Below are 12,612 nucleotides of genomic sequence, written 5' to 3' on the forward strand. Positions count from 1 at the left end.
CTTATCAAACCAGCTGGCCGAGCTCACAAAATTACTGACATCCTCAGGCGGAGAGGGGTCTACCCGAGAAGCTCCTATCCAAGAAACATTGTGCCTATCTCAAATAATAAACAATCTTGACGCAATCTCCCTAAAAATAGACAACCTCCCTCAACCACCCCCTCCACTCCCCCCTACACCACTGCCGACAGAACAGCTATCTGATGACCTGAAGCGTGTCTTTCACCGCCTTGACCAAATGTGCACAGAAATACGCGAGCTGCGCGAAACGACCAGCGCACAACCCCCACCCTCACAAACAGCTCACAACCTGGGCACGGAGCTGGCAATGGCGGAAGTAAAGAAGACGTTGGCTTCCATACAAAAGGGAGTCACGGGTCTTAATACGGCTGACAGACCAACAAAAGGGCCAATCACCTACGCCCAGGCAGTGGCAAAAACACCGCCACCACGACTCCCTAACCATACCCTCATTATCTCCTCGACGGACCCCAAACACACTGGGGAACAGGTTATCGAGAGAGTTAGGGGGGCCCTCGATCTTACCAAAACGGGGGCCAAAGTGGAAAAAGTTAGGAAAGCCAAAAATCAGAAGGTCGTTCTGAGCTGTCCAAGCTCAGACGACCTAAATCTGATCAAAAACCAGGTCAACAGTAGCAAGGGGTTATCGGCACAGGAGCCGAAACCAATAAATCCTCTTGTCTGCATCAGAGGGGTACTGTCCTGTCACAAGGACGAGGAAATAATTGAACTTTTAAAAACTCAAAACAAACACCTGATGAGTGAACTGGACCAGAAAAATTCAATATTAAAGGTGCGGTATAGGAAGCGCGCGAGAAACCCGCACGAGTGCCACCCTGTCTTGGAGGTCTCTCCAGAATGTTGGAAGGCACTCTGCAAGGCAGAAAAAGTTTACGTGGGCCTAAAAAGATGCCCCATAGAGGACCAATCCCCCTTGGTGCAGTGCTCCAAATGCCTGGGATACGGGCACACTCGAGCGCTGTGCAAGGCACAGGAGCAATCATGCTCGTACTGTGCCAAAACCCACAAGGAGAGGGAGTGTCCTCTTAAGGCGCAAGGAAACACTCCCACGTGCGTCAACTGCCAAAAGGCCAAAAGAGACGGCTCTGACCTGGAACACACTGCATTCAGCAGTGAGTGTCAGGAAAGACAAAAGTGGGACAACATAGCGAGGTCTCGCGTCTCCTACTGCTAAGGTCACCCTAACTACACCCGGGCAATCAGAATCCCCATCCACAAGTATGCGCAAAAGGGAGCTTAAGTTCATACAAGCAAACCTACAGCGCTCAAAACTAGCGACAGTCGAACTGCTCCAGGCTGCCCAAAAGGAAAACATTTCAATAGCACTAGTCCAGGAGCCATACGTAGGCAGGACCGGTGTTGTGAAACAATGCAGTGGCACTCAAATCATCCAGTGCACCTTGGGCCGCCAAAAACCAGTGAAGGCTGCGGTAATTGTTCTGGGAACAGAGCTAGAGGTCATACACGATCCTCAGCTGGTGACCGAGAATGTGGCTGCGGTCCTCATCAAAGCAGGGCGACTGAAGCTAGGAATAATTTCCATCTACCTGGAAGGGGATCAGGACATCAACCCATACATATCACGCATCAAACTAGTCTGTGATAAATTACCAACAGACAATCTGGTGGTTGCGGGCGACATCAACGCCTGGAGCCACTGGTGGGGCAGCAACTCCGAGGACCACCGTGGTAAAGATTTCAACAATTTCCTAAGTGAGATGAACCTCCAAATTCTTAACACAGGAGCTACGCCAACCTTTGAGACCTACAGGGGCGACAGGCTGTACACAAGTATAGTAGATGTAACTGTGTGCAGCCTGCCACTCCTCGGGAAGATCTCTGGCTGGCAAGTCCGCAGAGGTTTAACAACATCTGATCACAACGCTATAACTTTCGGTATGCGACTGGAGACAGCCCTGGAAAGCATCAGACCTGTCACCACGCGCATATACAACACAAGGAAAGCGAAGTGGACGGACTTCAACGGTTCTTTCCGGTCAGGACTCTCTGAAAAAGACATCACATCCACCCGAATAGGGAATATTTCAAACCCGGAAGAACTGGAGGAATCTCTCGCAATTTATGTTGAAATCATCCATAAAGCGTGTGAAACGGCAATCCCAAAAGTTGGTATAAACAAGGGAGAGCCTAAGCCACCCTGGTGGTCCCCCTCTCTAGAAGATCTGAAAAGAGAGGTACTCCGCAAAAAACGGAGAATTAAAAATGCAGCTGCCAGTCGCAGACTGTTTGTCATAAACGAATACACTCACGCTAGGGAGGAATACAAAACCAAGGCAGCTGAGGCAGCAACCCAAAGCTGGAAAGAATTTTGTGAGACACAAGACCGTGAGAGTATGTGGGACGGAATCTACAGAGTCATAAGGAAAACGGCCAGAAAACAAGAAGACCTGCTGTTAAGGGACTCCGCCGGCTTGACGCTTTCCCCGGAACAATCGGCGGAACTCCTGGCCCAGACTTTTTACCCTCGTGACACTGTAGACTCCGAAACGGAACATCAGATCCTGGTGAGAAACCTGTCTGAAAACAGGAAATCCGCGGACATCGAAGACCTATCCGCCGATGATCCCCCATTTACGGCCGCGGAACTGGAAACAGTCCTAAACAGGCTTAATCCAAAGAAGGCTCCCGGCCCTGACGGGCTCACGGCAGATATATGCACAGCTGCAATTCGCTGTGACAGAGAGGTGTTCCTGGCGCTGGCCAACAAATGTCTGGCGCTAGAGCACTTTCCGAAGCAGTGGAAGGTAGCGCACGTGTGCATCATCCGTAAACCAGGGAAAGATGATTACACCCACCCAAAATCCTACAGGCCAATTGGTCTCTTATCGGTCCTAGGTAAAATAGTTGAAAAACTCACAGTTACCAGACTGCAATGGCTCTTCCTCCCTACCCTAAACAACAAGCAATACGGGTTCACTCCTCAGCGTAGCACAGAAGACGCCCTCTATGACCTTCTACAACATATCAACACACAGGTAAGCTACAAGAAAATTGTGCTTATGGTGTCGTTGGACATAGAGGGGGCCTTTGACAACGCGTGGTGGCCTGCCCTAAAGAAACAACTTATTAACAAGAGGTGCCCAAAAAACCTCTACGGCCTTATAACATCCTACCTTTGTGACAGGACAGTCAGGGTCAATTACGCAAGAGCAGTATTCGAAAGGGGCACCAACAAAGGGTGCATCCAGGGCTCCATAGGAGGGCCTACTTTCTGGAACCTAATTTTAGATACGCTCCTTCAAAAACTAAATAGCCTAGGCGTCTACTGCCAAGCATTTGCAGACGACGTAGTCCTAATATTCTCAGCCCCGACAGTCGAAAAAATCCAAACCACAGCCAACACCACCTTGGAGGCTGTGCAAACATGGGGAAAACAAAACAAGTTGAACTTTGCCGCACACAAGACCAGTGCGATGATAATAACTCGTAAACTAAAGTTCGACCTCCCCATAATAAACATGTCAGGGACCCAGCTAAAACTTGTTAAAGAAATAAAGCTGCTGGGTCTTATCATCGACTGCAAACTCACCTTTAACTCACACGTGGCGGCCACTTGTAGAAAGGCAGCCGACATATATAAACAGCTAGCGTGTGCAGCAAAAGTGAGTTGGGGTCTAAACAAAGAGATAATAAGGACCATATATGTGTCGGTGATAGAGCCAATCGTGCTATACGCGGCAAGTGCGTGGTATCCTGCAGCGGAAAAACTATCAATCAGAGACCAGCTGTCCTCGCTGCAGAGAGGCTTTGCAATAAAGATCTGCAAAGCCTATCGCACGGTGTCTCTAACATCGGCGCTCATACTTTCCGGGTTGCTGCCACTCGACCTCAGGGTCCAGGAAGCGGCAGCCTTCTTCAAAATAAAAAAAGGCTATTCGGAGGAGCATATTCCGCCAGGAAGAGAGGTGGAGCAAAAAGTGGGATATCTCCACAACCCACATCCCTCAACTCTGATAATAACAGAGTTCGAGCGTCTTGAAAATCTGGATCCCAATACTTTGGAGACCTATCATGTAGTTGGCCCCCAAATCTTCACCGACGGCAGCAAAATAGAGGGGAAGGTAGGTGCTGCCCTAACATGGTGGGACAAAGGTAAAGAGACCAGGTACTCCACCTTCCGACTAGAGTCACACAACACTGTCTTCCAATCGGAGATGTACGCGCTCTATAGAGCGGTCAAGATGGCAAGGAGCTCAAAAGCCAAAACTGTAAATATCATGAGCGACTCAAGATCTTCGCTTGAGCTCTTAAAAAACCCATGTGTAACACACCAAATAGCTCTGGAGATTAAAAAACTCATCGCGGAAACCCGAGCAGAAGACAGAGAGGTGAGACTCTTCTGGCTAAGGGCTCATGTGGGAACACCCGGAAATGAGAGAGCAGACCAACTAGCAAAAAAGGCTGCTCTCACCAAAAAGACTGCCCCTGATTACAGCAAAGTGCCCCTTTCATACATTAAGCGGAAAATCAGGGAGGTAACAATTCAAAAATGGCAACAACGCTACGAATCCTCCTCCACAGGGTCGGTCACCAAGACATTTCTGCCGACCGTCTCTTCTGCGAGACGAGTACTGAAGGACACCACATTGACACCAACTTTAGTCCAAGTCTTAACCGGCCATGGAGGATTCGCGGCCTATTTACATAGATTCAACCTAAAAGACAGCCCATCCTGTGTCTGCGACTCGTCGTGCCACGAGACCATCTGGCACATTTTATTCGAGTGCCCAAGATTTGGTGCAGACAGACTCTCACTCGAAATTCAAACTCAGACCCAACTGAGCCAAGAGTCTCTACCCACCATCATGGAGACTGAGAGTCTGAGGAAGCCATTCTTGGCCTTTGCCGCTAAAATCGCGCGAGTCGCAGCAATAAACAACGGCTCAACAATTGCATCCAAAGATTTGCCCCATCAACCACAAGTCCCCACCCCTACAACGCCTGCAACCACTAGGCAACTCATAACAACCACAGCAGGTGTAAATAACGTCATTACCCCAGCGCCGATAAACTTCAGTGAACAACTACTGGAGTGCGCCAAAGTAGGGGCACCAAAACTGAGAGTTCGTAGCGTCGCACTCTTCATGGACAACGACAATGAGTCATTTGGAATTTCCTTCTGCCGGGAAATCACAAACAATCAGCTGGCCATCTCACCCGGCCTCGCAGCTCTGCGCTTTGGAAGTACCAACAAAGCCGTGATGAAGCGTAGTAGCTACATAGCGCTTCCTCTGGCAACATTCATGGGCCACTCCTGCCGGGTGGTACGATTGCAAAACAAGGCGGTCGTACTCCTCGAATGGAAAGTCGAGTCCCCATTCGCACAGGCAAGCTTGATACTTACCAGTCTTGCGCAGAGTTGCCAATCAGCGGATGCACACCTACCCCGCATTATTAGCATCGACGCTATGGCCCTCGGGTATCAAAAAGGTGAAGTTGTGGACCGCTGCGGATGCGTCACTGCCTCAAAACATCATGAGGTTATAGTTTATGAAGATCGAGGGGAAAACCTAGACTACCTCAAATCCCCCGCACGCGCCGCATCGACCGCACCAGATCACCTACCCACCGGCGTCAACCAACCACCAACAATCAGTGGCTCAGAACGGCTACAGCAAAAAATTGCAGCCGAAAGGCTCTCAGCATTAGAGAGTAATCGAAGTCCAAAAGAGTGCCCTGAAACCCGGAGCCGAATGAAGGCCCTCACTGACTTCTTTAAAGCAGTCATGGGTCGGCCAACTGAAGGCAATCCGAGTGGAAGGCAAACCTCAGCGGTGGAGAGATTTTTAACTCCAAACAAGGCCACAGAACGGCCAACGGATAGGACAAAGCGAACTCGGGCTGATTTCGGGCAAATCAATTCACCACAATACAGAACCGTCGCAAAACCCCTCGACCACATTATCAACGCCTTTCTGGAATACCGCGCTATCATCGAGGCAACCAGAGAGGTCAGTCTGGCAACATGCAGAAACATCATGCATGCCTATCAGCTCAACAACCTTGCGCTGCTAAGGGTCAGACTCGAGGAGGCGGACGCAGCCATCTATAACAATGCAACGTCTAAAGTCATACATGGACAAATGTCCGGTCCTTACATGGCTGCGTTCAGCGCTAGCGTCGGTTTTGTTCCTATAGACGAGGATGCACTCAAAATCAAGGGAACCACCACTTTTAAAACCCCTGAGGGAGATCCCATCGTCGTGACCGCCCGCTGCACCAAGATTATGCTGGATGACAGGATCCTGGACATGGCGAAAACCATTGCCCCGGGTCCTGACATCTCGGCGTACGGGAGTGACTGGGTGGTACCCGACATCAAGTGGATCAACGGAGTGCCGGGCTGCGGCAAAACAACATATTTGGTAAAACACTTCGACGAGGCCAATGACGTAATTGCGACAACCACAGTAGAGGCGGCAAAAGATCTGAGAGAGAAGCTAGCGCACCGCATAAAAGGTGAGGAAAAAACACGAGTGCGCACAATAGCTTCAATCCTAACAAATGGATTCAGGGGGTCCTTCAGTTGTAAACGGTTAACCGTGGATGAAGCCCTCATGAACCATTTTGGCTCTATAATTATGGCCGCCAAGCTGTCTGGCGCTGCGGAAGTGGTCTTAGTCGGAGATGTAAACCAACTGCCGTTCATCGACAGAGATAATCTCTTCCATATGAGATACTGTCGGCCCGACTCCATCACAATGATCCACCAAAATTTACTTTGCACACACCGCAATCCGATGGATGTTGCCTTCGCCCTCAGTGAAGTGTACTCTGGCATATACTCATCTCAGCCCAGAGTGCACTCATTAATCCAAAAGGGATATAGAGATGCGGTTATCCCAAGCTCCCTGGAAAATACCCTCTACCTCGTACACACACAGGAGGAAAAGAGCACCCTTTCCAACCAGGGCTATGGAGCGGGGTCGGGATCCCGCATCTTAACCATCCACGAGGCACAAGGCCTAACGTACGAAACCGTCTTCATCTTAAAATCAAACGCCAAAAAACTCAGCCTGCACGACAGTGTACCTCACGCGGTTGTCGCAATATCTAGGCACACGAAGACCTGTGTCTACTTCGCTGACGACTGTGGCGACGCGATCGGCAGGTTGATAGGGAGGGCACAGAGGGCCAGTACTAAGAACATCATGGAGTACTGTTTAAAAATGGCCCTCAAAGATAGAAACGGCAGAGTCGTGGAGGCCCTCACAAAATCAATAAAATAAAACAAACACCTCCAAAAGCTTGGATTGCGGAAACAATAACCTATTATATACATCATACTCCCTACTTTATACAGAATTACCTAATAATAGTGTGTCTCATTCGCGGTATAAGATTTTTAATTTTTAATTTTTAATTTGTATTAGATTAAATTGTATTAATATCATTATGTATTAGAATAAATTTAAATGTGTTATTTGAAGTAATTGTATAATTAATTGTATTATTTATAATATTATGTTAAATAGCATGCATAGTTAAAAAAAAAAAATAAAATAAAAATAAAAAAAAAAAAAAAATAATAATAATAAAAAAAAAAAAAAAAAGTTTATGATTTATATGGATATTACTTTAAAAAAAAAATAATAATAATTTAAATATAATACTCAAAAAAAAAAAAAAAAGAAGAAAAAAGAAGAAAAAAAAAAAAAAAATAAGCATGTTATACTAATATAATGCATATTGTAAAAACTAGTTAGAAGCTAAAATATAATTGTAATATGGGTAGTTGACGGGACTACCTAATTTAGTGACGAGTAAACCATCCTTTTATATCAAAGAAAAACATTAAATCATCTAAAAAAGGCACGGACCTTGAGTCTGTGGAGTGTTTTATTTTTAAAAAAAAAAAAAAAAAAAAAAAAAAAAACCTAACCTAACCTAACCTAACCTAACCTAACCTAACCTAACCTAACCTAACCTAACCTAACCTAACCTAACCTAACCTAACCTAACCTAACCTAACCTAACCTAACCTAACCTAACCTAACCTAACCTAACCTAACCTAACCTAACCTAACCTAACCTAACCTAACCTAACCTAACCTAACCTAACCTAACCTAACCTAACCTAACCTAACCTAACCTAACCTAACCTAACCTAACCTAACCTAACCTAACCTAACCTAACCTAACCTAACCTAACCTAACCTAACCTAACCTAACCTAACCTAACCTAACCTAACCTAACCTAACCTAACCTAACCTAACCTAACCTAACCTAACCTAACCTAACCTAACCTAACCTAACCTAACCTAACCTAACCTAACCTAACCTAACCTAACCTAACCTAACCTAACCTAACCTAACCTAACCTAACCTAACCTAACCTAACCTAACCTAACCTAACCTAACCTAACCTAACCTAACCTAACCTAACCTAACCTAACCTAACCTAACCTAACCTAACCTAACCTAACCTAACCTAACCTAACCTAACCTAACCTAACCTAACCTAACCTAACCTAACCTAACCTAACCTAACCTAACCTAACCTAACCTAACCTAACCTAACCTAACCTAACCTAACCTAACCTAACCTAACCTAACCTAACCTAACCTAACCTAACCTAACCTAACCTAACCTAACCTAACCTAACCTAACCTAACCTAACCTAACCTAACCTAACCTAACCTAACCTAACCTAACCTAACCTAACCTAACCTAACCTAACCTAACCTAACCTAACCTAACCTAACCTAACCTAACCTAACCTAACCTAACCTAACCTAACCTAACCTAACCTAACCTAACCTAACCTAACCTAACCTAACCTAACCTAACCTAACCTAACCTAACCTAACCTAACCTAACCTAACCTAACCTAACCTAACCTAACCTAACCTAACCTAACCTAACCTAACCTAACCTAACCTAACCTAACCTAACCTAACCTTTTTTTTTTTTTTTTTATAGTGGAGAATGCATTTAGGCATACCCAGAGCGCTCGGGGAAAGGGCCCTGGGTTATGTCGGACTCACACCGCAGAATGCGGCGACTACCGACTAAACTCCACTGTGTTCCGTCACTCCGCTGTATTGGCAGGGTCGCGGGTATTTGGTCGAACCACTTCCGCAACCCCGTCAGCGGCAGCCTATTTTTTATATAGGCCCATCGCGATTAAGGCCTGGCTTGAGTTCGCCAGTTTCTCCTTCCTGGGGGGCGGCGTGAACGGAACACGTCTCACGCCGCCTCACCGCACCGGACGATGGATTATGTCCCCGTTCCACCGTCCGGCACCCATCATTAGGGAAGCAAGTCGCGACCGTGTACAGCGGTTGCGACTCGGCGACTGCGCCCAATAAGACGTCGCCGCCGAATAGGATCTGCGTTGGGATCTCCCTCGCGGACTCGCTCTGCTTCCTCCTTCTGCGACATCACATCTTCACAGAATGTGATAGCCGCGCGCCACGACCTGTCGCTGCCAACCATTGCGCGAGCTATGGAAGACAGAGAGAGGTCAGGGCCGACGACTGCGACTAGGCGAGCACGGGGCTCGGACCACGCGGGGCACACGGCGAGAGTGTGGTCTGCCGTGTCCTCCGGACTGTCACACCAATGGCAAGCCATTTGCGGCTCCCGCCTGGCGACTTTGCACAAGTACCACCCGAAGCAGCCGTGTCCGGACAGCACCTGTGTCAGGTGGAAGGTAATTGCCCCATGCCGCCTGTCGCACCATTCGCGTAGGACCGGTCGGATGGCTTCGACCGTCCTCGCTCCTGTGCTGGGCCTCTCGAGCCGGCGTTCCCACTCCCTGAACCGCCGCTCGAGAGCATCGGCCCTCCATTGCTGGACTTGCTCCAGGTATGGATTAATTCCATGCGATCTGGACGCGGTGACGCGGCGATAAACGTCCGCCAGCATCTCGGCATCCAGGTCCCACGGGGGCGTCCCAGCCATGACACACGCGGCCTCGAAGGACACTGTGCGATATGCCCTCACGACTCTGAGCGCCATGACCCGCTGCGGTCTACGCAAGTAGGGTCGGGTACGGACGCTCAAAGAGTCGGCCCAAATGGGCGCACCATAAAGGGCCATGGAGCGAATGACGCCGGTGTATAGACGACGACACGCACCCCCAGCCCCTCTTAGATTCGGGAGCAGACTTCCAAGTGCCCCGGCCACCCCAACAAGACGGGGAGCGAGGCGACGAAAGTGCTCCACAAATGTCCACCGGCTGTCCAGCACGATGCCCAGGTAGCACAAGGTGGAACCGACGCCGATGGACGTGCCACCCACCTGGATAGCTGAACCAGCAACCTGCGCCCTTCGACGGCCGCGAAACAAAATCGCTTCGGACTTGTTGAGAGCGACCTCTAAGCCAAGTCGTCTGATTCGGCGCACAACTTCCGCCACACCAGCGGTCGCAATAAGGGCTGCCTCCCTATACGAGGCCCCGCGTGCAGTTACCAGGGTGTCATCCGCGTAGCAAAGCACGCTGACACCCGGTAGATAAGTGGCACGCAGGACCCAGTCGTAGCCGATGTTCCACAGAAGGGGCCCAAGAACCGAGCCCTGTGGAACACCGCACGTCACTTCCTTTTCTTGCCATCCACGGCGCGCGGGGTACGCCACAGCCCTCTCCGATAAGTAGGACTGCAACAAGCGTACCATATACCCGGGCACGTTGTGGTAGCGGAGCGCTTCGATCACGCAGCTCCATGGCAGAGTGTTGAATGCGTTGGCGATGTCAAGAGACACCGCCAAAAGCACTCCGCCTTCATTATCCGCATCATCAGCGAGGTTCCGCAATTCAGCAATCGCATCGATAGTGGACCGTCCCCGGCGAAATCCAAATTGGTTCTCGCTTAGGTCCGGCCCCACTCCCTCCAGATGGTCGATGAGGCGAGCTGCGAAGACGCGCTCAAAGAGCTTGCTCACCTCATCGAGCAGCACGATCGGCCTATAAGCCGAGGGCGAGTCGCGCGGGCGTCCCTCCTTCTGCAACAGGACCAAGTTCCCGGTCTTCCACCTACGGGGAAATTGGCCCTGTTGGAGGCATTCCGTGAACAGCTGTTCCATCCTGGGTCCAAGTGACTCTAGCGCCAGCACCCAAGCCCGCCCGGGAACACCGTCAGGGCCGGGGGCGCCATTCTTCGCCTTTAGGCGCTCTACTGCCACAGCGAGCTCGTTGCGAGTGACTGGAGGGACATTTTCGTTGTTGAGCTCCTCCTGCGCAGTCATCGCGGGTGCCATCGGTGGGGGAGAATGTCTTCCCCGATCCGGAAACAAGGACGTCACCACTTGCTCCAGAAATCGTGGCTCGAGACTTTGAGACAGGGGCGGGGCCCAAGGGCGAAGCTTTTGCCTCACCCTCTTATACGGCCGACCCCAGGGTTCACGGTTCAAACTCTCGAGCATCTCCTCCCATGCACGGGTCTTAGCGCTTCTGATTGCGTCCTGCAGAGACACAATACAGTCCCTATAGACGGCGTATAACCGCGCTTCCTCATCTTCGTCACGCCGGCTACGGCGCCTGTGCCTGGTGTACGCCCGCCTCGCAGCCACACATGAAGCACGCAGCTGGGCAACATCGGCGGACCACCAGTACATTTGGCGCCTACGTGGAACCGACCGCACCCTCCGCATGCTCGCGTCGCACACCTTTGACATTGCTTCAGCAAGCCAAGTGGCCTCTTCCTCTACGTTTACGCTGCCATTCTGCTGCGACGGGAGCCAAGCCTGCACTAAGGCAGCCTCAATGAGGAGCTCCCTATCGAGGCTACCAAGTGCCCAGCGCGGACGACAATCGCCAGGGGGGAATTGACTGGGAGCCGTTGAGGGCGTGGAGACGCTAAACCGGATATAACGGTGATCCGAGAGCGTCTCCACGTCCAAAAGAACCCTCCAGTCTTGTATACGACGAGCGAGAGGGGGGCTCGCAAACGTGACATCTACAATGGATCCACCCCTCTGCCGAACACAAGTTAATTCTGCTCCACGGTTAATAACCGTCAGTCCCGACGCAACTGCCCAGTCAGCGAGTATTGAGCCACGTATATCACTTGCCACACAGCCCCAAGACACCGACTTGGCGTTAAGGTCCCCGGCCAGAAGCACAGATTGAGGTTGTGCGAAGTCTAGCAGATCCCTCAACTCAACCAGGAACTGCTCGAAATCGGCGAGGCAGCGATTCGGCGAGAAGTACGCCCCAACAACGGTGAAACCCTTGACAACCGCCGAGACGCATCCCCGCCGCCTTATGACTTGCTCAAGCTGTGTGACGCCTTGAGCAACTAGCGTCACCAAGCCATCCAGATCGCCCGCCCAGTTATCCCGGGGGGGCAGATTGTATGGCTCGGACACTACCGCCACGTCAATCCCCCACTCTGCCAGACTCTGATGTAAAAGGTCCTGAGCCCTGGCACAGTGGTTGATGTTGGCCTGTAGGAAACGCAGTGGGGCCATTACTGCGTTTCCATGGCTGCCTCCGTTTGTGGTACCTCATCAGATACCGGAGCAGAGCACGATGGGACTCGAGCGCCATCTTGCTTCCGCATTCCGCCTCTTTTAGGCTTCGGGGCCTTACAGGCTGCGCTTC

At 50.3% G+C, this 12,612-nt stretch overlaps 1 protein-coding gene across 1 annotated transcript; it reads left to right on the forward strand.

Moving 5' to 3' along the window:
- The first annotated feature begins 1,262 nt into the window (after positions 1–1,262).
- LOC123705941 lies at positions 1,263–7,292 on the forward strand. The gene has a single exon (XM_045655059.1). It carries the CDS (start codon positions 1,263–1,265, stop codon positions 7,290–7,292), a length of 6,030 nt encoding a protein of 2,009 aa, XP_045511015.1.
- The last annotated feature ends 5,320 nt before the right edge of the window (positions 7,293–12,612 follow it).

Source organism: Colias croceus, chromosome 3 (assembly GCF_905220415.1).
Source record: "Colias croceus chromosome 3, ilColCroc2.1".
NCBI classification, from domain to species: Eukaryota; Metazoa; Arthropoda; class Insecta; order Lepidoptera; family Pieridae; genus Colias; species Colias croceus.